This window comes from Pan paniscus, chromosome 21 (assembly GCF_029289425.2).
Source record: "Pan paniscus chromosome 21, NHGRI_mPanPan1-v2.0_pri, whole genome shotgun sequence".
NCBI classification, from domain to species: Eukaryota; Metazoa; Chordata; class Mammalia; order Primates; family Hominidae; genus Pan; species Pan paniscus.
In genome coordinates this window covers 4,906,676-4,933,173 of record NC_073270.2, presented here as the reverse complement: position 1 = coordinate 4,933,173, position 26,498 = coordinate 4,906,676, and the positions used below count along the sequence as shown (strand labels likewise).

At 39.3% G+C, this 26,498-nt stretch overlaps 1 protein-coding gene across 5 annotated transcripts in view; it reads left to right on the top strand.

Moving 5' to 3' along the window:
• RNF24 (ring finger protein 24) overlaps positions 1 to 26,498 on the top strand; it is a 92,575-nt gene that overhangs the window by 49,493 nt on the left and 16,584 nt on the right. For all 5 annotated transcript variants that reach the window (XM_034947607.4, XM_034947604.4, XM_034947606.4 and 2 more), the window contains 3 exons: positions 6,432 to 6,581; positions 22,230 to 22,272; positions 25,332 to 25,373. In XM_034947607.4, the coding sequence (XP_034803498.1) occupies positions 6,432 to 6,581; positions 22,230 to 22,272; positions 25,332 to 25,373 (235 nt within the window). The remainder of the gene's footprint in view (positions 1 to 6,431; positions 6,582 to 22,229; positions 22,273 to 25,331; positions 25,374 to 26,498) is intronic.

The following is a 26,498-nucleotide window of genomic DNA, read 5'->3' as shown; positions in this document are numbered from 1 at the left end:
GTGATCTTCCTAGTCTTGGTACGATGAGTAATTTTTAGTTGAAACCTGGACATTTTGTGTATTATGTTATGAGACTCTGGATTTTTTTAAAACCTGCTGTGTTAACTGGCTTCCTCTGACAGCACTCTGACAGTGAAACGGTGGGTTGTAATGCTCCTTCATTAATGCCAGGTAAAGGTAGAAGTCCAGGTTCCCTATTTAGCCTTTATTGACATGGGGGGCGGGGACGGGGCAGGAATGGGAGTTCCAGCTCTCAACTAGGCTTTCACTGATACCTCTTTGGCTGGAAAAGGTAGGAGTGCTTGTTGCCCTTGGTGGTGGTAAAATCCCGATTCTTCACTAGATCCTCCTCTGTCATCACCCCATTGAGGAGGAGTATAGTCACTTTGTTACTGCTGGATAGGGGTAGAAGTCAGGGTCCACATGTAGTCTCTACTGATATCACTGAGGTGGAGCCTCATTTTCACCATGTTGTGTAAAAATTCCAGCTGGCCAACGTGGTGAAACTCTGTCTCTACTAAAAATACAAAAATTAGCTGGGCATGGTGGTGGGCGCCTGTAGTCCCAGCTACTCGGGAGGCTGAGGCAGGACAATCGCTTGAACCTGGAAGGCGGAGGTTGCAGTGAGCCAAGATCACACCACTGCACTCCAGCCTGGTGACAGAGCGAGACGCCATCTCAAAAAGAAAAAAAACAGATTTCAGCTTCCTACTTGGCGTTTTCTAACACTATCCCAGCAAGATGGCTGGGGGGCATCTTGTTACGTCCTGGCAAGAGTGAAAAACTAGGCTCTGCCTTCAGCCTTTGCTGGCATGTCTATAGGGGTGTGGCCATAGTTTTTTCTGGGTTGTTTAGCTGAAGTAGGGCAATTCTTGTTTAAAAGCTTTCAGTCTTGTTAGACTACTCCTTTTGTGATCCTTTGGCTAGAGAGAACAGTTTCATTAGGGCTTTTTTTTTTTTTTTTTGTCTTCACCTGTTGGCATTCTTGTTTGCCAACTTTGCCAGCTCTAAGTCTGGGATATAGGAGACAAAAACAAAGCCCAGAGAACTCGTTAACATGTGGTTCCTTGGGTCCCCAGGTCCCTAGTTAGTGTGCTACCTTCTGTCCAACTTAATGTCCATGGTTTTTAGTTATATTTAGCTGGATAAATAGGGAAATGTATGTCTATGCCGTCTTTCTGGAGTCAGAAGTCTACCTGACTATCTTTTAATGGAGATACAGACAGTGATTCCATTATCTTTTATTGTTGCATTTTAGTTAATAATGAAAACTAACATTTCTCAAGTACACAGTATGTGCCCAGGTACTGTTCTAAGTGCTTTTCGTGTGTTGAGTCATTTAATTCCCTTAAAACTTTATGAAATAGTTACTAGTATTATTCTGTCTTATCAGGTGAGGAAACCGAGACATAGAAAAGATAAGTAACAAGCCCCAAATTACTGACAAATCCGTGGTTAAACCCCTGGCTCTCTGACTCCATAAGCCCACTCTAATACTCATGGCCTAAGATAAATCTCAAATCTATTTGCTTTCCATTATAACAACTTTTTTTTTTTGGAAACTTATCACAGTTTTTCTATCCTAGAATTCAGAAATTTTACTAGGATCTGTCTAAATATAGGTCTTATTTTTAAAATAATTCTCTCTAGAACCCAGTGTATCCATTTCATCAGAAAGCTTAGGTCTTTCTACTGATCAGTGACATGTTTTTAAAATTTTTAATCTTTCCTCTCATCCACCCACTCAAGAAAAGATTTTGCAGAAGGTGTTTCATGTGGTCATAAAGATACTCAATAAAGAACAAAGAAGTTAGTTCCTTCTAATATGTCAAAAGCTTTCTCTTCTAGAGATAGTCTTGCTTTGTCACCCAGGCTGGAGCGTAGCAGTGATATCATAGCTCACTGTAACCTTGAATTCCTGGGCTCAAGTGATCCTCCCATCTTAGCCTCCAGAGTAACTAGTACTACAAGCACGTGCCACCATGCCCAACTAATTTTTTAATTTTTATTTTTATTTGTACAGGTGGGGTCTCCCTGTGTCTCCCAGGCTGGTCTCAAATCCCTGGCCTCGAGCAGTCCTCCCACCTCAGCCTCCCAAAGTACTGGGGTTACAGGCATGTACCACTGTACCCAGCCCCTTTCTGAGCATTTTTTTTTTCCTTTGAGATGGAGTCTTGCTCTGTCCCAGGCTGGAGTGCAATGGTGCAATCTCAGCTCACTGCAACCTCTGCCTCCCAGGTTGAAGCTAATCTGCCTCAGCTTCCTGAGAAGCTGGGATTACAGGCGCACGCCACCAGGCCCGGCTAATTTTTGTATTTTTTAGTAGAGACAGGGTTTCACCACATTAGCCAGGCAGGTCTCGAACTCCTGACCTCGTGATCTGCCCACCTGGGCCTCCCAAAGTGCTGGGATTACAGGCGTGAATCACCGCACCCAGCCACCTGTTACATTTTTTATTCTTTCTTTCTTTCTTTTTTTTTTTTTTTTGTTGCCAGGCTGGAGTGCAGTGGTGCGATCTCGGCTCACTGCAACTTCCGACTCCATGGTTCAAGGGATTCTCCTGCCTCAGCCTCCCGAGTAGCTGGGATTACAGGCATGCGTCACCACGCTCAGCTAATTTTTGTATTTTTATAGAGACAGAGTCTCACCATATTGGCCAAGATGGTCTCGATCTCCTGACCTCGTGATCTGCCCGCCTCAGCCTCCCAAAGTGCTGGGATTACAGGCATGAGCCACTGCACTCGGCACTTCTGAGCATTTTTGAAGCAAAACTAGAATATTGACTCCTGGGAAGATGATATGGTATTGTCCAGGGAACAGGAACTGGTCTAAGAAGAATGTGGCTACCAAGCATGCTTTGAGGAATGCTACTGCAGCCCCATTTAGCTGTGGTGTATTGTGTTAAACTCAGGTCCTGTAGGCATCCAAGTCTCAAGTAATCTGTCCCTCTTAGAACTTCTTGGTTCTAAGATTGCTGATAAAATACTCAAATCTTCTTGTCTTTTTTTTTTTGTTTTGGTTTGATTTTAATAAACTGACTGGGTGGTTTGAAATTTAGGCTGAGGCTAGAGATTTCAAGAACTGAATTTACATAAGGGGAAAAAAAGGCTTTCACGTGAATGAAGTTGGAAATGCCAAGTAAGCTACAACAGTGTACTGTGTGTTCTATTTCTCCTCTTCACTCCCACAAGGAGCAATTACTAACTAACTTATATTTGTAAGACTTCAATAGCAAAGAATGCATATTACTAAGATGATATGTAGCCTTTTATCAATTTATTTTAAAAGATTAATACTCCTGGTGAAAATACATTATGATAAAAGTTTTGTAAAAACTAATGTATCACTGGATCAGGATTAACATCTTGGAATAATCTACCATCTACTTAAATTGTTGGGCCAACATATCAATTGTAGTGAAGCCATTTTATTTACTAAAACAAAGAGAGAAAAATTCCTAAAATATATTCTGCATCAACATATCTTCTACCAGCCTGGATCCCTCTGGTAATTGGGATTTATTAAAAGGCCCTGCCAGGTAGTGAGGACTCACAAAAGTCTCAACATCCAGCCCCCAGCAGCACTAAGGCAGATGTCTCTTCCCTCTGATGACAGTGCTGCTACCTCTACTGCTGTGTGTGTCTGAGTCTTTGTACAGAATGCTACAAGAATTGTACCAATTTCAAGAACTCTGCAGGGCAACATTCCCACACCACTGGCCCCACTCCTAGCTAGCCTGTATTAATGGCTGCCTTTGGCCAGACATGGTTTCTAGTTCCTGCATCTGGAGGCCAGGTTGGCAGGCCACCTGACAGAAAGCTGTCAGTGCGTGCAGAAGAGCTCCCTGTGGAAGGGGCACTTGGTTTGGTGGAATCCTCTCCAGAGACATGATTTTTGTCAAGGCTTCTTTTATGGTATTTACTACTTTCATTTAATGTCATTCCCTTTCCCCAAACACACACACACACACAGACACACACACACTAAAGCCTTAATAGTTTTGTCCTCTTTGAGTTTTCAGACACTTCATTATCTGCTATCTCATTTTATCCTTTCAGGAATTCCTTAAAGTTGATAGATAGGACAGTCATTATCCCATTTGAAAGATGAGAAAATTGAAGTATAGATGGGCCAAGCTCTGACATTTAGCTAGTGACATCCTGGGAGCAAGCATCCAGCTTTGCTGACTGCAAACCTCTCCGTCTTTCTACCATACCACTTTCTGTCACTTGCCTATTTCCTCTTAGCTTGCCCAGTACAGATGTTTATTCTCTTATTTTCTTTTTTTCTTTTTCTTTCTTTTTTTTTTTTTTGAGATGGAATCTCGCTCTGTCACCCAGGGTAGAGTGCAGTGGAGCAATCTTGGCTCACTGCAACCTACCACCTCCCTGGTTTGAGCGATTCCCCTGCATTAGCCTCCTGAGTAGCTGGGATTACAAGTGTGTGCCACCACGCCCGGTTAATTTTTGCATCTTTAGTAGAGACACATTGTCGCCATGTTGGCCAGGCTGGTCTCGAACTCCTAACCTCAGGTGATCCACCCACCTCAGCCTCCCAAAGTGCTGGGATTACAGGTGTGAGCCACTGCACCTGGCCTAATCCCTTATTTTCTAAGGTGAGAGATATTTTACCAAGCCAGTCTTGTCTGGGGAGGGATATTTCTAAGGGATTAAAGGACAGCCATCTAAGTCTTGGCTATAACAAGGGTCATCAAGGGAGGCCCTGTCAGCAATATGAAAGTTAAGAGCTAAGTTTTGTGCCCTGTAATTTTCTAATAGCTCCACAGCGTATGTGCTATGTATATTTGGTAAAGCACTCCTTAACTACATCCTTCTTTCCCTTCCTAAGAAGATCTGAATGTAGGAAAAAGGAAATTAAATATGTATTTGAGTAAAAGCACTTGCTCTAACTGAGCCAACCCAGAAAATGGCCAAAGGTTCAAAATTAAATATTACCCATTATTTATGTTTGGAAGCTGTCAGAGAAGAATTTACATGGGATGAAGTTGTTCTTTGCAGGTACTGACTTCCGGATATATGTTACTAGAGACTGGAAACTAATCGTAAGATTTAGGTTTCAGATACAGCCAGTTAGCATCTCAGTGGTGTCAACAGTATAAATATACTCTTCTGGGAACCTACAAGAAAACTAAAAATCTGTGAACACATTTTTAATTTACCATGCATAAATAAAAGTAGAAGTTTTCTTTGCTTGGTAGAGTTTTGTTTGGGTTTGGATTTATAGTATTCATAGTTATAACTCCATTGTCAGTCTTTGGTCTTAATAAGCAGGCCTGGCAGGAACTCTTTATTTTGTAAGGAATCAAAATGACAAACTACAGCTTATCACTTACAGGAGAGGCATCCTTTATCTGTGGAATTTTAACTGTAGTAATCAGTAAGTATTCTCAAACAAACTGACAGAAATAGTCCTTTTTTTTAATGTTTAAACAACACTTACTGTTTCTGATTATAAAAGTAACACACGAGCAAGGCAGTGGAGCATATGGACTGAGATTGCTGAGTTTGGAGTTGGAGAGGCTCTGGCTGTGTACATACTGGGTCAGTCATGGCCATGGAACCAGAACTGTCTAAGCTTCAGTTTCCTTGTGTATAGAATGGGGAGATATTGGCCGGGCGCAGTGGCTCATGCCTATAATACCAGCACTTTGGGAGGCCAAGTAGGGATGATTGCTTGAGCCCACGAGTTCAAGACCAGCCTGGGCAACATGCTGAGACCCTATCGCTACAAAAAAATTTTTAAAAATTAGCTAGGTGTGGTGGCACGCGCCTGTAGTCCTAGCTATTTGGGAGGCTGAAGTGGGAGAATTGCTCGAGCCCAGGAGATTAAGACTGCAGAGAGCTGAGATCACACCATTGCACTCCAGCCTGGGGTGACAGAGTGAGACCCTGTCTCAAAAGAAAAAAAAAATTACTTGAAAATATTTTCATGACCCTTTAATACTATAACATATGACTATATAATTAATCATATTTCCTTGTGAGATATCTCAGTTATTTCTAATATTTTACCATTATAAATATTGTTACTTCAAGGGTTGAGTTATTAGGTTAAAGGCTAAAGAGTTTGAAGAATCTTAAAACTTTTTTTCTTTTTGCACTTCTCTGAGGTTGAACATTTTCATGTTTATTAATTACTGGCATTATTTTAGTGAAATGCCTTTTAGTGAATAAATGCAACTTGCAAAGCTTTTTATATTGGATCTCCAGTCTCTGAAATAGTGCCAAGTACATAATACTCAGTAAATATTTGGCATGGTGAATGAATGAATGAATGGCAAGAATATTAACACTTTGTCTACCATATTTGTTTCAGATGAGGTCATTGTGCCTCTATACGTGCACAATGATAATGCTGTCTTGGTTCTTAGTCTTTACCTATTTTTTTTCCATTCTTTTCTTCCCCCACAGTTCATCCATGAGCTCGGATTTCCCACATTACAACTTCAGGATGCCTAATATTGGATTCCAGAATCTGCCTCTCAACATATATATTGTGGTTTTTGGTACTGCTATATTTGTCTTCATCCTTAGTTTACTCTTCTGTTGCTACTTGATTAGGTAACCAATTTTCATTCTATGTTACTTCAAAATATGTTAAATAATCAATAATCAAGTTTCTGTCCTCAGATTTTTTTTAAAATGAAGTATGATAATTGGCAAATTTTTAAAAAATTAAGATGGCTTACCATTTTAATCTGTGCATTAGTAATCAGTAAAACACCTTTATATGATCTTCAATCTTATCTACTGATGAAGTGTTTTACTCTGTAGGAGAAAATTGTCCTTATTTATTTTTCTGCCCTTCTACCTGGTAAACAGATACACATATGTTATTGTCTATCTCCAAGATTTAATCTCCTCTCACAGAGATTTCAAAATTACTTTTCAAGAAGGTGTGGCTTCCTTGTTAGCTAAGGTCATTAGGTATCAGAAAAGTAGGGAAGGCTGGGCGCAGTGGCTCATGCCTGTAATCCCAGCACTTTGGGAGGCCCAGGCGAGTGGATCACCTAAGGTCGGTAGTTCTCGACCAGCCTGGCCAACATGGTGGAACTCCGTCTCTACCAAAAATACAAAAATTAGCTGGGCGTGGTGGCTCATGCCTGTAATCCCAGCTACCTGGGAGGCTGAAGCAGGAAAATCACTGGAACCCAGGAGATGGAGGTTGCAGTGAGCCAAGATCGTGCCATTGCACTCCAGCCTAGGCAACAGAGCGAGACTCTGTCTCAAAAAATAAAATAATAAAGAAACATAGGGGATGCTCCTTATATCTCATAGATATGTTGTCTGCTTATGACTTTTATTTCTTCCTCCAAATTAATTAAATACTTGAGACAAATATAATTGTAATCTACAGAAAAAACCTTTATAAAACCTGTTTATTTCCAGAAATTCCTTTTTCTGACATTTCTATTAAACTATTATTAAAATAATTAGATCAGCCAGGTGCAGTGGCTGACATCCAAAATCCCAACACTGGGAGGCTGAGGTGGGCAGATTACCTGAGGTCGGGAGTTCGAGACCAGCCTGGCCAACATGGTGAAACCCAGTCTCTACTAAAAATACAAAAATTAGCGAGGTGTGGTGGTGGGCACCTGTAATCCCAGCTACTTGGCAGGAGAATCCCTTGAACCCGGGAGGGAGAGATTGCAGTGAGCCAAGATCATGCCATTGCAGTCCAGCCTGGACAACAAGAACAAAACTCCGTCTCAAAAAAAAAAAAAATAGTTTGATCACAGTGTTCTAGGACAATGGGATATAAATATCATCCAAAAATGTAATTAAGAGTAAAAAGTTTAGCACTGTGTAAAGTAACTGTTAACTGAAGAAGTCCCAAAAAAAGTACTGCCACTTTTAAGTTCTAGACTTGGGGTGTTTGTAATTGTAAACACCAAAAGCATTTGTGTTTGTCTGTTTGTAGACAAACACCTTCCTTAGTGGAAAGAAAAAAAAATGAGGTACATATATGTAAATACTTGCTGCAGCATTTAGTACATTTTTGTGTTACACTTTTTGTTGCATTGTAAACACATTTATTATTACCAATGGACAATGAGTTCTTTATTGTTATTATTATTATTATTTGAGATGGGTTCTCACTCTGTTACCTAGGTTGGAGTGCAGTGGCACAGTCTCTGCTCACTACAGCTTTCCTCCTAGGCTCAAGTGATCCTCCTACTTCAGCATCCCAAGTAGCTGGGACTACAGGTGCCTGCCACCACACCTGGCCAATTTTTTTTGTATTTTTGGTAGAAATGGGGATTCGCAATGTTTCCCAGGCTGGTCTCAAACTCCTGAGTTCAAGCAATCCACCCGCCTCAACCTCCCAAAGTGCTGGGATTACAGGGGTGAGCCACCACATCCGGCTAGACAATGAGTTAAGACTGTTCAACTAATTCAGATTTTTACATCTCTTTCTAGCAAGAAAAGACAAGGTTTTGTGTGTTTATACAAATGTTAATATTACTGCAATTCCAATATAATAAGGCACTCAAATATAAATTAATAATAGTTTGATAAACATTATGTAAATATTCAGCATTTTTAAAATTAGAGAATTAGCCATAGCATATATAGGACCTCAGAATATAAAAATATGGTTTTTTTTTCAGACTTACTAGTTTTTTTTGATAATTCCTCTACGAATGTTGATTTAACTTAGAAATATGTAAATTTAATATTCAAAACCAAATTATTTTTTAAAGAGGCAAAAAATATAAAAATATAACAAAATGTAAAAAAAGAAAATATTAAGGGAGGGTTATCATATGTAAAATATTTAATTCTAAAATATATAGCTCATAATATAGTTTTCATTACTATGTCAAAGAATTAAGTAAGCCTTTAACTTTAAACAAACAGAAACCCACTAATGTACCAATTTGTGATTCTGGGTAAAGTTTTTGAAAAGTAAGTTATGAAACACCCTTTTACCTCATTGTATTCCTTTTAATAATCAAGCAAATAAGTAAAGTGATAATGAAAAAATAATGATATGTACTTAATTTTATCCTTTTGTATCTTTTTTTTTTTTCAAGATAGTGTCTCACTCTGTCACCCAGGCTGGAGTGTAGTGACATGAGGCTCAACCAAAGCCTCAACCTCCTAGCACAAGTGATCCTCCCATCTCAGCCTCCTGAGTAGCTGGGACTCTAGACACCCACCACCACACCCAGCTAATTTTTTTATTTTTTGTAGAGACGAAGTCTCAGTATGTTTTCCAGACTGGTCTCCAACTCTTGGGCTCAAGCAGTCCTCCCAGCTCTGCCTCCCAAAATGCTGAAATTATAGGCATGAGCCACCACACCCAGCCTTATCCTTTTTTATAATCAGCCTAACAGGCTGGGTGCAGTGGCTCATACCTGTAATCTCAGCACTTTGGGAGGCCAAGGCAGGCGGATCACTTGAGGTCAGGAGTTCAAGACCAGCCTGGCCAACAAGTGAAACCCCATCTCTACTAAAAATACAAAAATTAGTTGGGTGTGGTGGCACACGCCTGTAGTCCCAGCTAATCGGGAGGCTGAGGCATGAGAATCGCTTGAACCCTGGAGGCAGAGGTTGCATTGAGCCAAGATTGTGCCACACTCTACCCTGTCTCAAAAAAATAAAAATTAAAAAATTAAAAAATAAGCTAACAAAGCAAAGAAATTAGGATCTGTTACACTAAAATTGAATTATCATGTTTAATCAGAAATGTTCAAACATTTCTAAACTTCATTTACTAGTCATTGGTACGATTGTTTTTTGTTTTGTTTTGTTTTGTTTTGAGATAGAGTCTTGCTCTGTCACCAGGCTGGAGTGCAGTGCTGCAATCTTGGCTCACTGCAAGCTCCGCCTCCCAGGTTCACGCCATTCTCTTGCCTCAGCCTCCCGAGTAGCTGGGACTACAGGCGCACGCCACCACGCCCGGCTAAATTTTGTATTTTTAGTAGAGATGGGGTTTCACCATGTTGGCCAGGATGTTCTAGATCTCTTGATCTTGTGATCCGCCTGCCTCAGCCTCCCAAAGTGCTGGGATTACAGGCATGAGCCACCGCGCCTGGCCAATTTTTAAAATTTAATCATGAGGTAAGGAGCTTTCCTTTGTGATGATCCTAATTTGTTACCTTTAACACTTCAAATGGTAAATTGGGATTTAACAAGTCTTTGCAGTTAATCTAGAGATCTGTGGAGTCAGCTCCTCCAGAATTACCCTAGCTCATTTTTTATGATAACCTAAGCTCTCCAGCACCTTCCCAGGAGGTTCTTCTGTTCTCCAGAGAGCTCCCTCCAGTCACCACCACTGGACTCATCAGAACCATAGGAAGAATATAACTTAGGTCTAAACAAGACAGTCACTACCAACCACAGTCTTACACAGGATTGTAGTATAGAATGTGCTGACTATGGTAGGGCTGTGAACAGGGCACTACTGGAGCACAAAAGAAGGGCATCTTACCGTGCTAAGAAAGATCCTGTTTTATAATGAATTATATAATATTCTAATTTATGTTTGTTCATATTTTTTCCCTGATGGTTATTTGTTGTGTTTGTTATATATCAAACACTCAGAATCGTGCCTGGCACGATATTAAGCACTTGATAAGTATTTGCTGGGTGAATGAATGAACGGTTCCCTAGTAGGAAGTCATTAGATATGCCTAAAACTAAAAAATCAAGAAGTACCAACACAGGCAAGTTATTTAGAAACATGGAAGTCAGGATCAAAATAGTGAGCTAAAGGGGGAAAAAATGGGTTATCTCTTGAGAAGAGGGCAGAGGACTGCTGATTTTTTGTTATTAACCCTGTAGAGCCACATATGACAACATATGTAACTTGGATAAAATTATAAACAAAAAATAGAGGGGTGATGCATACCCCAGTTACCCTGATTTGATCGTTATACATTGTATGCTTGTATCAAAATATTACATGTACCCCATAAATAGTACAATTATTGTGTATTATGTTTTAATAATACTCAAAAATAAATTTTGAAGAATACAAGGAAATTTTGGGGCTACAGTTATTATGAGGTCATGAACCAAGATAATGACAGTAGATCTAGAAAAGATGTTGTGGTTTTAAGAAATACTTGGGAGGTGAAAATAAACAGAAATTAATGACTGGACATTAAGGACAGAAGGGGTTTAGAATCTTTCTTGGACTTCTGGCTTAGGCAGCTGGGTAGATAGCAATCCCTTCCGAGAGATAGAAAATGAATGGGCACATTTTAAGTGAAAAGATGATAGATTCCATTTCAGAGATGGGGGTCTGAGTTTCCTGTGTAACTGTCAAGATGTTTAATACTTAGTTGGATGTGTAGCTCTAAAGCTTGTGAGAAGTCTGATCTGGAAATAGGAGGTCATGTAATTAATAGGTAGAAGCTGAAGCCAGGAGTGTTGCCTAGAGAGAATGTGTATAGTAAAATAAAATGGGCCCAGGGCAGAATCCTAAGGAAACATTGATCTTTAAGAGGAGCCCTTAAAAGAGACTGAGAAGGGATAGCAGGAGATAAGAGGAAAATCGAGGCTGGGAATGGTGGCTTACGCCTATAATCCCAGCACTTTGGGAGACCGAGCTAGGTGGATCACCTGAGGTCAGGAGTTTGAGACCAGCCTGGCCAACATGGTGAAACCCCATCTCTATTAAAAATATAAAAATTAACCAGGCGTGGTGGCACATGCCTGTAATCCCAGCTACTCAGGAGGCTGAGACAGGAGAATCGCTTGAACCCAGAAGGTGGAGGTTGCATTGAGCTGAGATTGCGCCACTGCACTCCAGCCTGGGCAACAGAGCAGACTCCATCTCAAAACAAACACACACAGGGGCACAGAATATTGTGAGAAAGATGCCCTACAAGTAGTGTTTCAATGGATTGAGTCAATTATGTCAGCTGCCAACAAAGAGGATAACAATTGAAAAGTTCACATTACATTTGACAATAAGGTTTTGCATCCTTAATCTTTGGTAGAAAAATTTCAGTAGCATAGGGAAAGGGATGGTAGAGGCTATAATGGGGCAAAACCTGGCTAGTAGGTGAAAGTGGATACAAGGAATATAATGCTGTCTTTGAAGAACCTTGGCTGGAAAAGATTAGGTTGAGGGGAGGAGTTGCTGTAGAATCAAGGAAGTATTTTAGTGCTGGGTTTTTTTGTAAGATAGAGATTTTGGTATGTGTATGCATATATTAAGGAGAATGAGCCAATTGTGGAAGATTTATAAGAAAGAATAAATCATAGAGGTGAAAAGAGACACACATAAGAGAGATAGCAATATTATTCCTAAGCAGGAGAACACCTTTTCCTAAGACAGAGATGAGGGTAGCTGTAGAAAACAAAATACTCGTAGCCATGTGGAGCTGGGAGTGAGAAAGCTTGCATACATCACAGCCCCCTTTATTTGTGTAGTAAAAAATTGACAGTTGAAAATTATAGGGGAGGAAGTGATAGGGTAACACTTAAAGAGAGTGGCAAGGGTTTGAAAGAACCACTGCATGAAAGCTTAGGATACTGAGCATGAATAGATAGAAGGATTAGAGAGCAATGTGGAGAATCAGGCTGAGACTGGAGACCACAAATTTGCAGTGGCCATAAGCTACACGGTTTTATCATTTCTCTAGCACTGTTCAGCATTGTTAATCATGCCTTCTTAAATACTTTTTAGATATCTATTTAGCAGTGCAAAATAAAATAGTGCAATGTAAAATATTAGATAATTAATGGGAGTTAGAGTAATGGAGGAATCAAATTAACTTCATAGAATGAAGTTAATTTAAGGGAGAACTTTCTAGAAGGGATGAATTTTGAGCCACAGATGGAAGAAAAAGGTGAGCACAAATTGATCCATGCTGTAGCTGGAAGTAACAAGTTCAGTTTTGGGAAAACATGCAGATCTAATTAAAAGATTCAAACAAGCAAAATGAATTAACAAATAAAGCCTCATTTTAATGACTTCTAATGGAATTCATTTTATTTATTTTTTATTTTTATTTTTTATTTTATTTTTTTTTGAGACAGGGTCTCAGCCTGTCACCCAGGCTGGAGAGCAATGTCATGATCATAGCTTACTGCAGCCTCAACCTCCCAGGCTCAAGCAATCCTACCTCAGCCTCTCAAGTAGCTGAGACTATAGGCACACGCCATCATGCCTGGCTAACTTTTTTTCTTTTTTTGAGACAGTCTTGCTCTGTCACCCAGGCTAGAGTACAGTGGCATGATCTCAGCTCACTGCAACCTCCGCCTCATGGGTTCAAGCAATTCTCCTGCCTCAGCCTCCCGAGTAGCTGGGATTACAGGCGTGTACCACCATGCCTGGCTAATTTTTGTATTTTTAGTAGAGACGGGGTTTCACCATGTTGGCCAGGCTGATCTGATCTGGAACTCCTGACCTCAAATGATCCACCCGCCTCGGCCTCCCAAAGTACTGGGTTTACAAGCATGAGCCACTGAGCCCAGCTGATGCCCAGCTAATTTTTCAATTTTTTGTAGAGACAGAGTCCCACTATGTTCCTCAGCCTGGGCTTGAGTGATCCTCCCACCTCAGCCTCCCAAAGTGCTGGGATTACAGGCATAAGCCACCATGCCCGGTCCATTTTATTTCTTTAGGTGAAAATAGTTTCTTTATGTGAAAATGGTATTTTTTCATGTAAAGAAATAAAATGTAAAACAAGCAAAAACCCTATAAGGATATAGATTATTTGAACTACATAATTAATAAACTTATGAGAAAGCTGTAGCTTTAAATTCATATATTAGGCAAGAAAGACTAAAACCAATGAGCAACGTTTTCATGGAGCTAAAATAAAAGGCCAGTTAAACCCAAGAAAAAATAAAAGGAAGAAAGTAAAAAAGCTAAGCACGATATCAATGAAATAGAAAATAAATGTATAATAGTAAAAATTATTGAGACCAAAGCTGGTTCTTTGGAAAATTAATAAAATTGTTAAATCTCTAGAAAAACTAATCAGGAAAAAGAGGAAAGAAAATATACATTATAAAATATAATTTACTAAAATATAAATTACTAATATCACTAATGAAAAAGGGACATTATTACAAATCCTATAAACATTAAAAGGTCACAAAGAATATTATGCATTTATGGCAATAAACTTGAAATTTTGGGTGAATTACATAGATTCCTAACAAAAAAAGAGCTGTATCAAAACTGACACAAGAAAGGGCATTTATTAAAAAAAAAACACACACACACAACTTAACATTGTACTTTCTGGTAATAGACGGAAAGCTTTCCCCTAAGATCAGAACACAATAAGAATGCCCACTTTATCACTACTGTTCAGCATTGTACTGGAAGTTCTAGCCAGAACAATTAGGCAAGAAAAAGAAGTAGAAGGCATCTAACTAGAAAGAAGTAACTATCTCCATTTGCAGATGATATGATCCTATACAGAGAAAATCCCGTAGGATCCACACACACACAAAAAAAACTACTGGAACTAATAAATTCAGCAAACTTTCAGAGTCTAAGATCAACACACAAAAATCAGTTGTGTTTCTGTACATCAACAATGAACAATCTGAAAAGGAAATAAAGGAAACAATCCCATTTACAATAGCATCCAAAAGAATAAAATTTTAAGGAATAAAGTTAACCAGGGAAGTGAAAGACTTATACCCTGAAAACTACAAAACATTGCTGAAAGAAATTAAAGAAGACCTAAATAAATGTAAAGGCACCCCATGTTCATGGATTTATATCGTCTTTATATAGTTACAGTGTCAATATTTTCCAAGGCAATCTACAGATTCAGTGCAATCCCTATCAAAATTCTAATGGCCTTTTTTTACAGAAATAGAAAAAGCAATCCTCAAATTCATTTGGAACTGGGGCCCCAAATAGCCAAAGCAGTTTTGAAAAAGAAAAACAAATAGAAGGACTCACACTTCCTGATTTCAAAACTTCAGAAAGCTACTGTAATCAAAAAATTGTGGTACTGGTATAAAGATAGACATATAAACCAATAAAATAGAATTGAGAGTCCAGAAATAAATCCAAACATCTATGACAAATTGATATGCAAATAAGGGTGCCAAGATCATTCAATGGGGAAAGAATTGTTTCTTCAACCAATGGTACTGGGAAGCTGGATATTAACATGCGAAACATTTGTACATCAAAGGACATCAAGAAAGTGATAAGGCAACCTACAGAATGGGAGAAAAATATTTACAAGTCCTATCTGATAAGGGTTTAATACCCAGAATTTATTAAAAGCTCTTAAAATTTAACAGCAAGAAGACAACCCAATTTAAAAATGGGCAAAAGACTTAAACAATTCTCCAAAGAAGATACACAAATGGCCAACAAGCACATGAAAAGATGTTTGACATTATTGGTCATTAAGGAATTCCAAATTAAAAACACAATGAGATACCACTTCACACCTACTAGGATGCTGTAATCAAAAACAGAAAAATAACAAGTGTTAATGAGGATGTGGAGAAATAAGAACTTGCATATATTGCTGGTAGAAATGCAAAATGATGCAGCTGCTGTGAAAAAGAGTTTGGTGGATCTTCAAACAAATTCTTTTTTTTTTTTTTGAGATGGAGTCTCGCACTGTCACCCGGGCTAGAGTGCAATGGTGCGATCTCGGCTCACTGCAACCTCTGCCTCCCAGGTTCATGCAATTCTCCTGCCTCAGCCTCCCAAGTAGTTGGGATTACAGGCGCCAGCCACCACACCCAGCTAATTTTTTGTATTTTTAGTAGAGACGGAGTTTCACTATGTTGGCCAGACTTGAACTCCTGACCTCATGATCCACCTGCCTCAGCCTCCCAAAGTGCTGGGATTACAGGCATGAGCCACCGCACCTGGCCAGTTCTTCAAAATATTAAACCATGTGACCCAGATTTTCATTCCTAGGTATATACCCAAGACAAATGAAAATATATGTCCACACAGAAACGTGTACAGAAATGTTTCATAATAGCCAAAAGGTATAAACAACCCAAATGTCCATCAACAGATGAATGGATAATTGTATGTACATACAATGGAATATTATTCAGCCATAAAAAGAAGTGAAGTACTGATACATACTACAACCAGGATGAACCTCAAAAACATGCTAGGTGGAAAGCCATACACAAAAGGCCATATATTGCATTGTTCCTTTTATATGATATATCCATAATAGGCAAATCTATAGAGACAAAAAGCAGATAAGAGGTTGCAGGGGATAGAAGTAAGGGGTAATGGGGAGTGATCAGTGAATGGGGTACCAGGTGTTTTGTTGGAGTGATGAAAAATTTTGAAACTAGAGATAGCTGGTAGATGGACAACATTGTGAGTACACTACTTACCACTGAATTGTATACTTTAAGGCGGTTAGTTGTAATGTGAGTAAAAATAAAAGAATGAAATTTTTAAAAAGAAAAAACTGGGGCCGGGCATGGTGGCTCACTCCTGTAATCCCAGCACTTTGGGAGTCTGAGGCAGGGGATCACCTGAGGTCAGGAGTTCGAGACCAGCCTGGCCAACATGGTGAAACCCCATCTCTACTAAAAATATAAAAATTAGCTGGATGTGGTGGCACACACCTGTATTCTCAGCTATTCAGGAGGCTGAAACAAGAGAATCACCTGAACCCGGGAGGTGGAGGTTGCAGTGAGCCAAGATTGTGCCACTGTACTCCAGCCTGGGCGACAGAGCGAGACTCTGTCTCAAAAAAAAAAAAACTACTACAAGAAATTGAAAATATGAATAATTATATATCTAATAAGAAAAAGAGACAGATCACGAGGTCAGGAGATCGAGACCATCTTGGCCAACATGGTGAAACCCCATCTTTACTAAAATACAGAAATTAGCCGGGCGTGGTGGCATGTGTCTGTAATCCCAGCTACATGGGAGGCTGAGGCAGGGGACTTGCTTGAACCTGGGAGGCGGAGGTGGCAGTGAGCTGAGATTGCGCCACTGCATTCCAGCCTGGGCAACAGAGCAAGACTCCGTCTCAAAAAAAAAAAAAAAAAGAGAATGTGTTTTGGGCCAGGCACGGTGGCTCATGCTGTAATCCCAGCACTTTGGGAGGCTGAGGCAGGCAGATCACAAGGTCAGGAGATGGAGACCATCCTAGCTAATATGGTGAAACCTCGTCTCTACTAAAACTACAAAAAAAATTAGCCGGCCGTGGTGGCGGGCGTCTGTAGTCTCAGCTACTCGGGAGGCTGAGGCAGGAGAATGGCGTGAACCCAGGAGGCGGAGCTTGCAGTGAGCCAAGATCACGCACTGCACTCCACGCTGGGTGACAGAGTGAGACTCCGTCTCCAAAAGAAAAGAAAAGAAAAGAAATTGAATGTATTTTTAAAACATTCCCACAATGATATTTTAAGCCAAGTAACTCATCCAAACATTTAAGGAAAAAAATACCACTCCAATATGACACTTCCAGAGAATAAAAGTGGAACAAATACTTCTCAGCTTATTTCATGAGGCCAGCATAATTGTGATTTCAAAGCCTGACAAGGATATTATGAGAAAGGAAATTATAGACCGATCCTTTTCATCAGCAAAATATTGTAAATCAAATTCAGGGATCTACAAAAAAGGTAGAATATTACAACCAAATGAGGTTTGTTCCAAGAACGAGAGTTATTTTAACATTTGAAAAGCAATCAATACAATATAGCATATTAATAGTATAATATCATAAAGCATTGATAAAATTTAATACCTATTCATGATTTTTTTTGGTAAACTAGTACTACAAGAGAACTTTCTAAAATTTGAAAGAGTATCTACAAAAAATATCTAAAGAAAACATCATACTTAATAGTGATGTATTGATAGGGACATTCACTATCACTTTTATTTAGCATCATACTGGAGGGCCTAGCTAGTCAGTGCAAAAAAAAGAAACGGGAAAAAAGAATAAAAGAAAAGTGTATTTAGAAAAGAAGCAAATAAAGATTATAAAGGCAGTGTTTAAATTGTGATTATATGCAGACAACATAATTGTGTACATTAAAAAATCCAAAAGTTTTTACAGAGAAACTATTTAGAATTAGCAAGCCACCAGATACAGGATCAATATACAAAAATTACTTTTTTCCATATAGGTAGCAAGAAATAATTAGAAAATAAAGATTTTTTTCAACACTCTTTACAGTAGCATCAAAAATTACCAAATGTCTAGGAGAAATGTGTAAGAGAAAAATTAAAGCTGTAAATAAAGAAATAATGTTCATAGGTTAGACACTCAGTCTTGCAAAGATGTCAGTTCTTCCTTAGTTGGTCTGTGAATTTTGTACATTCTTACTCAAAACCCCAAGAGGGTTTTTTTTTTTTTTTTTCTGGTGGAAATTGAAATCTATATGGAAATGCAGAGAACCAAGAATAACCAAGCCAGTCATTCAAAAGAATAAAACTTGAGGACTTTTGCTACCAGACCCCAAAACCTGTTTTAAAGCAACAGTATTAAGAGAAAGTGCTGTTCACCAAGCACCCAGATCTCAAGTTCTAAATACTTTTCTCCAATAAAAGGAATTAGGGTTCCTTGGAAGAAGTGGCTAACCCCAGGGCTGGAACACAGAACATATAAAATGAGCCTGAAACAAACATCTTTTGGTGCCAGTAAATAAGGAAATGCATGGGAAAGGATGGGGGCTTGTTGAAAGAACACAAGAGTCAGCCTGAAGGACTCAAGGCCAATCAATTTGAGCAACAAAAAGTATTGTTGTACTTTTTGAAGTCATATTGAACTGTAACTCATAGATTAAAACCAATATCCATGAGTCTAGACTGATAGAAATAAATAATTGCACAAATAAATGAAGAAGCACATCTCTTCCCATAGATTAAGACCAATGTCCATGAGTCTAGACTGATAGAAATAAATAATTGCACAAATAAATGAGGAAGCACATCTCTTCCTTATAGAATATTTCCAGTTAATAAATGTGCAAGGAATTAGAGAACTACAAAACCACCATTAGAGTTTAGGCAAACACTACAGTAATTATTGCAAGCAAGGTGGATGCTAAAATCAGTGGGCAAAAGCTTGAGAAAATAATAGAGTATATGTATAATTTCAGCATGTCTCCCTCAAGATAAACTACAGTGGAGAAACCCAGTGGGGACACTATCTTAACCAATCTTAAATTGAAATCTTCAAATTCCACCAAGAAAAAATGATCATACTTAATATGTCAAAATCTTGAAAGACAAGGAAAGACTAAGGAACTCTCAACAAATTAGAGGTGGCTGGCCTGGTGCGGTGGCTCACACCTGTAATCCCAGCACTTTGGGAGGCTGAGGCAGGCGGATAATGAGGTCAGGAGATTGAGACCATCCTGGCTAACACGGTGAAATCCTATCTCTACTAAAAATACAAAAAAAATTAGCCGGGCATGTTGGTGGGTGCCTGTAGTCCCAGCTACTTGGGAGGCTGAGGCAGGAGAATGGTGTGAACCCGGGAGGCAGAGCTTGCAGTGAGCCGAGATCATGCCACTGCACTCCAGCCTGGGCTACAGAGCGAGACTCTGTCTCCAAAAAACAAACAAAAAATTAAAAGTAGCTAAGGAGACATAACTAGATGCAAGACGGGATCCTGGATTGGATAATAGAACAGGAAAAGGACATGAGAGAAAGAACTGGTAAAATTCAAATAAGGTCTGTAGTTTAGTTAATAATATATCAATGTTATATCAATACTAATATATCAATGTTAATTTAATGGTTTTGATAACTGTACTATGGTTGTATAAAATGTGGACGTAGTATATACAACTATGGTTATATAAATGTGAAAGCTGGTAGAAAGGTATATGTGAATTCTATTTTTCACAACTTTTCTGTCTAAAATTATTTCAAAATAAAAGTTTTTAAAATAGCATGATATTGACACAAGGTACATTGGTTGCTTAGTGTTGCTGTAACAAAGTGCCACAAATTGGGTAACTTAAAACAAGAGCAATGTAATTTCTTACAATTGTGAAGGCTAGAAGAGCTCAAATTTAAAGTGCTGGCAGAGCCATGCTTCCTCTGAAGGCTCTAGGAGAGTCTTTCTTGCCTCTTCCTAGCTTCCAGTGAGTACCAGAAAGCCTTGGCATTCCTTGGCTTGTAGCTGCCTCACTTCAGTCTCTGTCTCTGTGTTCACATGGCCTTCTTTTCCGTCTGTCTCTGCATATCCTCTCCTCTTCTTATAAGGACAGCAGTCAAATTGAATTTAGGGCTCACCTTAATCCAATATACCCTCATCTTAACTAACTAATAATCTGAAAAGACCCTATTTTCAAGTAAGGTTATATTCTGAGGTTCCAGTTTGACATGAATTGGGAGCTGAGGCGGACACATTCATCCCAGTCACTATACAAGGATAGGCAAATAGACCAATGGAGCAGAATAATAGCAGCTCTAGAAATAGACCGACATATTCAATACACCTGATTTACAACAGATGTGCCACTGCAGTGCAGTGGGGAAAGGAGAGAATCTTTTCAATAAATGATGGTGAGGCAAATGAAAGTCTATATGAGGATAAAAAGCATCTGGACCCCTACCTCACAGCATACATAAAGACCAATTTCAGATGGATCATAGACCTACATTTGTTAGGTAAAACAACAAATTGTTTTCACAACATACTCAGGAGAATATCTTCATAGTCTTGGGATAGGCAAAGATTTCTTTAATGGGACACAAAAAGAACTAACCTAATTGGGAAAAGTTGATAAATTAGACTTCATTTAAATTTAAAAATTTTTCAAACTTAACCTACAAAGATGTGAACACATAGAACTCTCATGAACTACCCATAGAAGTAAAATTGTTATGAGTACTTTTTTTTTTTTTTAATGACAGGATCTCACTCCGTCACCCAGGCTGGAGTACGGTGGCACAATCCCAGCTCACTGCAGCCTTCACCTCCCAGGCTCAAGCAGTCCTCCCACCTCAGCCTCCCGAGTAGCTGGGACCACAGGCCACACGCCACCATGCCCAGCTAATTGTATTTTTTGTACAGATTAGGTTTCGCCGTGTTGCCCAGGCTGGTCTCGAACTCCTGGGCTCAAGCGATCCTCCTGCCTCAGCCTCCCAAAGTGCTGGGATTACAGGCATGAGCCACTGTTTCCGGCCGGGGTAAGTACTTTGATTTTTTTCAAGACAAAGTCTCACTATGTCACCCAGGCTGGAGTGCAGTGGCATGATCTCGGCTCACTGCAACCTCCGCCTCCTGGGTTCAAGCGATTCTCCTGCCTCAGCCTCCCAAGTAGCTGGGATTACAGGCATGTGCCACTATGCCTGGCTAATTTTTGTATTTTTAGTAGATTCGGGGTTTCTCCCTGTTGACCAGGCTGGTCTCAAACTCTTGACCTCAGGCCATCCGCCTGCCGCGGCCTCCCAAAGTGCTAGGATTACAGGCGTGAGCCACGGTGCCCAGCCTCGGTGTGAGTACTTTGAACCAGCAGTTCTACTCCCGGGTATATACTTAACAGAAATGAGTATATATGTCCACTAAAAGACATGTAGAATTTGTGTATCAGCTTTATTAATAATAGCCTCAAACAGGAAGTAATTAAATATTCATCAGCAGTAAAATGGATAAATAAATGGTATTATATTCATACAATGGAATACTGTATGTCAGTCAGAAAGACAATCACTACAATAATATGGAAGAATCTCACAAGGCATTGTAGACTGAAAGAAACCAAACACAAAAGAGTATATACCAAACGATCCATTTACATGAAGTTCAAAAACAGGCATAATTAATCTACAGTGTTAGAAATCAGGATAGTGCTACCTCTGGGGCACGGATATTGACTAGGAAGGATCATTTTAGAGGGCTCAGGTGTGCTGGAAATGTACTATGTCTTGATATGAGCAATAGTTATCCTGGTATGTACATTTTTTAAGATTTTGAGCTGTATACTTAAGGTTTTTATACTTCGTTGGATGTATGTTATACTTAAATTTTTTCTAATTAAGAAAAAATATAAATATTATTGAAATAAGTAGACTGTCGGTATAAAAAGAATTGAGTCATCTTACGTTTGGGTAACATTTCATGGTTCCCTGGGCACTTTCACATAGCATGTTAAGAGATACATCATTTGGGTGTATTTCAGGGTAAAGATTCTAATTTATATCATTTGAGCCATAAATGTTATAAATTAATACCAAAATCAGCAACTTTTTATTTTTCTTCAAGTTACTGTGTTGGAAATCTCAATATTGCGTTACTAATTTCTGTTTTTTAGGCTAAGACATCAAGCACACAAAGAATTTTATGCCTACAAACAGGTGAGAAATTTAATTCAGATTGGCTTTGATTTTTTTTTCCCCCAAAAAACTGAGAACTCTGATTTCCATTCATACGTTAAACTGGGACTGAATTTACTTGTGTTCATTTTAGCGTCTCACTGCCAATTTGCAGTATAATATATCAACTTCATTTTCTTAAGTATTCTTCTCTTCTTTTTTTTTTTTTTTTTTTTTTTTTTTTTGAGACGGAGTTTCACTCTTGTTGCCCAGGCTGGAGTGCAATGGCGTGATCTCGGCTCATAGCAACCTCCGCCTTCCAGGTTCAAGCTATTCTCCTGCCTCAGCCTCCCAAGTAGCTGGGATTACAGGCATGCGCCACCACGCCCGGCTAATTTTGTATTTTTAGTAGAGACGGGGTTTCTCCATGTTGGTCAGGCTGGTCTCGAACTCTGGACCTCAGGTGATCCGCCCGCCTCGGCCTCCCAAAGTGCTGGGATTACAGGTGTGAGCCACTGTGCCCAGCTTTTCTCTTCTTTTGTAAGCATTACTTGAAGCTGTAGAAAGTTCAGATGATATAATTTAACAGGAAACTTGAGCCAACAGATTGCTAAAGAGAAATGCTATAGCTTGTAATTCTTAAAGTTACTGTCAACTTAATGGAGTTCTGAGATACCATTAAGTGAAATTTTTCCTTCCTTCTTTATTAGAAGACATAGCAGTTCCTCGGAGGTGAGCGACCAGCTGTGTTACAGTGATCTCATCTACTCCCTTTTGTACTTTAAATGTTAGCTCATATTATCCACTAGAAGTCTGCAAACTTGGATCATAGCTGTCAATACCTAGTCCTTCACTGATTTTGTCTTTAAGTTAATACACTTATCTTTTCTCGAAGGCCAAGTAAAATTATTTTTTTCTTCCATTAATATTTTACCACTAACACCAAACAGGGGGCCTAGATTTTCCTTTGGCTCTAAGCATGAAATTCTTAATTTTTGTTACCCTTAGCTTTCTTCTTGGGTACAGGGGAGCTTCAGCTTATTTGAGTCTTTAACCTTGCTGACGCTGATGTTATGGAACTGTAACACTTCAGAACTGCGTATCTTGTTTTTGTTTGTTTTTGAGACGGAGTCTCACTCTGTCGCCAGGCTGGAGTGCAATGGCAAGATCTCAGATCAGTGCAACCTCCGCCTCCCGGGTTCAAGTGATCTCCTGCCTCAGCCTCCCAAGTAGCTAGGACGACAGCCATCTATCTGCCACAACACCCAGCTAATTTTTGTATTTTTAGTAGAGACAGGATTTCACCATGTTGGCCAGGATGGTCTTGATCTCTTGACCTCGTGATCCACCCACCTCGGCCTCCCAAAGTGCCAGGATTACAGGTGTGAGCCACCGCGCCCAGCCAGGACTGCTTATCTTTCTGTTCATCTTTCGTCCATGTATCTTTGAAATCTGAGCTCACTGGCACATTCCCTAGATGGACATACTGATGTCCTTAGGTAACCCCACACTCTTACAGGTCTCACGTGGGATCCAAAATCAGAGTTGAGTATTTTAGTTTTCTAAATGAATGAATCTTTTTGTCTCAGTCCTATCATAATCTTTTTTTTTTTTTTTTTTTTTTTTTTTGACGGGGTCTCTGTCACCCAGACTGGAGTGCAGTGGCATGATCACAGCTCACTGCAGCCTTGACCTCCCTGGGCTCAGGTGATCCTCCCACCTTAGCTGAGTGTGGTGGCATGCATAGCTGGGGCTACAGGCGCACACCACCACCCCCGGCTAATTTTTGTACTTTTTGTAGAGATGGGGTCTCCCCATGTTGCCCAGGCTCCTATCATAATCTGTTTTGTTTTGTTTTGTTTTGAGACAGGGTCTCACTTCTGTCACGCAGGCTGGAGTGCAGTGGTGCAATCTCAGCTCACTGCGACCTCTGCCTCCTGGGCTCAGGTGAGCCTCCCAAGTAGCAGGGATTACAGGCGTGCACCACCACACCTGGCTAATTTTTGTATTTTTTGTAGAGACAGGGTTTTGCCATGTTGCCTAGGCTGGTCTTAAACTCCTGGGATCAAGCAATCCGCCCACCTCGGCCTCCCAAAGTGCTGGGATTACAGGCATGAGCTACCGTGCCTGGCCACCTATTATAATCTTGACAGCTTACAAGATATTTGTATGTAGGCTAACTAGAAAGTAAAATTGGACTTTGCAGTCATTTAAGTGAAATTGACTGATAAAACTAGACAAGTCACAAGACATACAGTAAATTTGATCTTTAAAATATACTGGATAGGAAATTTAGTATATCCCTGTGAGGCCTTATAGTAGCTTCTGGTGTGATTTCTGAAAACAGGATTTACCCTCAAATCCATTTTTAGTTCAGGAATGTAAGACACCAAAATTTAGAGATTTTCCCTCAAATTTTACTTGCCTATTTTCTTCACTTTAAGATGAAATATAACTCTAATAAGCTATATTTAGTCTCAGAGTTTTTTCTTAAATAGTAAACTTCCTTCTTATCACTTGGCATTCATTTTCACTACTGTCTGGTCACCACGGAGTCAAAACTTTCAAAATTAAGATTGACTTACTTTTTTTTTTTTTTTTTTTGAGACGGAGTTTCGCTCTTGTTGCCCAGGCTGCAGTGCAATGGCGCGATCTCGGCTCACTGCAACTTCCGCCTCCTGGGTTCAAGTGAATCTCCTGCCTCAGCCTGCCGAGTAGCTGGGATTATAGGCAGGCGCCACCACATCCAGCTAATTTTTGTATTTTTAGTAGAGACAGGGTTTCACTATGTTGACCAGGCTGGTCTCAAACTCCTGACCTCAGGCGACCCACCCGCCTTGGCATCCCAAAGTGCTGGGATTACAGGTGTGAGCCACTATGCTCGGCCAAAATTCCTTTTTTAGGAGAATATTGCATCATTGCTCAAGTTAAAAAAATGTTGCTAAAATGATCTGTCTCAAACTGTAAAAGAAATTCCCTTCAATATTGGATATGAGGGAAATGAGCCATATATACAAAAGAAAAATATTTGAGAATATAATGAGAAATATTTAAAATTACAGATTTAAATGGGCATAAGAACATACTTTTTTGTCTTACAGGTTATATTAAAAGAGAAAGTAAAAGAATTGAATTTACATGAGGTAAGTTGATGATAAGTAAATCCTCTTGAGCCATTTTCTAGTAGCAGTGGTATGCTGTGGTATGTTTAAACACTTTTATTCTCGGTAGTTGAAAAAAATAGGCTTATTTTGATTGGGGTAATAGAATATTTCAGGGTGAGGTCACATAAAAATCAATTGGGTGAAGGCTTTACGAGAGTAATATAACTCATACTTTTAATAGTGATGACACCATTATAAAATTTCATAGCAGTAGGGATGCTGCTTGCTGTCCATGCTGTATGAATAGGAAACAGATAACGTTAGTTTTTCTGCTCAAGGTGAGTATGTACTAATTTCCCCATTGAAAATATTCCCAATATTTCTTTCTTACCAATGGTACAAAAAAGAGAGCAATTATCTCATGGGGGTAGGGATTTAAGAAGGTAAGACATACGGAATAGGGGAAGAACACATAGGTAGCGATATGAATCCTTGGGATTGTTTAGCTCTTCGGTTGCATGGTTGGGACATAGGTGCTTTGTAACTTAAGTACAAACTTGGGTGTGTATATCCTGCTGTATACATTAAGATACATAGCCTATAAGAATTCTTTTTAATTCTATTTCTTGTATTGCCTCTGACTACAAATTTTCAGAATTTTTATTTTTTATCACCCTTTCCTTCTCCCTTTCTGGGTTTTCTAATTGGTGTTTAAAGCAAGGACTTGAAAAGCTGTGTGTTGTAATAGCAGTGTCGTATATAGCCTAGCTGTGGTGAAGCTAAATTGCCAGTCTCTTCAAAGAAAGTTAATTTGTTAGGTTTTTTGAATAATAATAAAAATAATCATATTATTGTTAAATATTTTGAAATCATCTATTGGTCCTTTGCTCTTTCTGCATATTTTTCATCAAAGAATTGATATGTTTCTGTTTAATAGCATTTTAGACCTAGCCTTGGATTAAACTGAAGCATTAATTACTGTTTGATTTTTTTTTTTTTTTTTTTTTTTTTTTGAGACGGGGTCTTACTCTGTCATCCAGGCTGGAGTGCAATGGTGCAATCTCCGCTCACTACAAACTCCGCCTCCTGGGCTCAAGCGATTCTCCTGCTTCAGCCTGTCGAGTAGCTGGGATTATAGGCATGCGCCACCACACCCAGCTAATT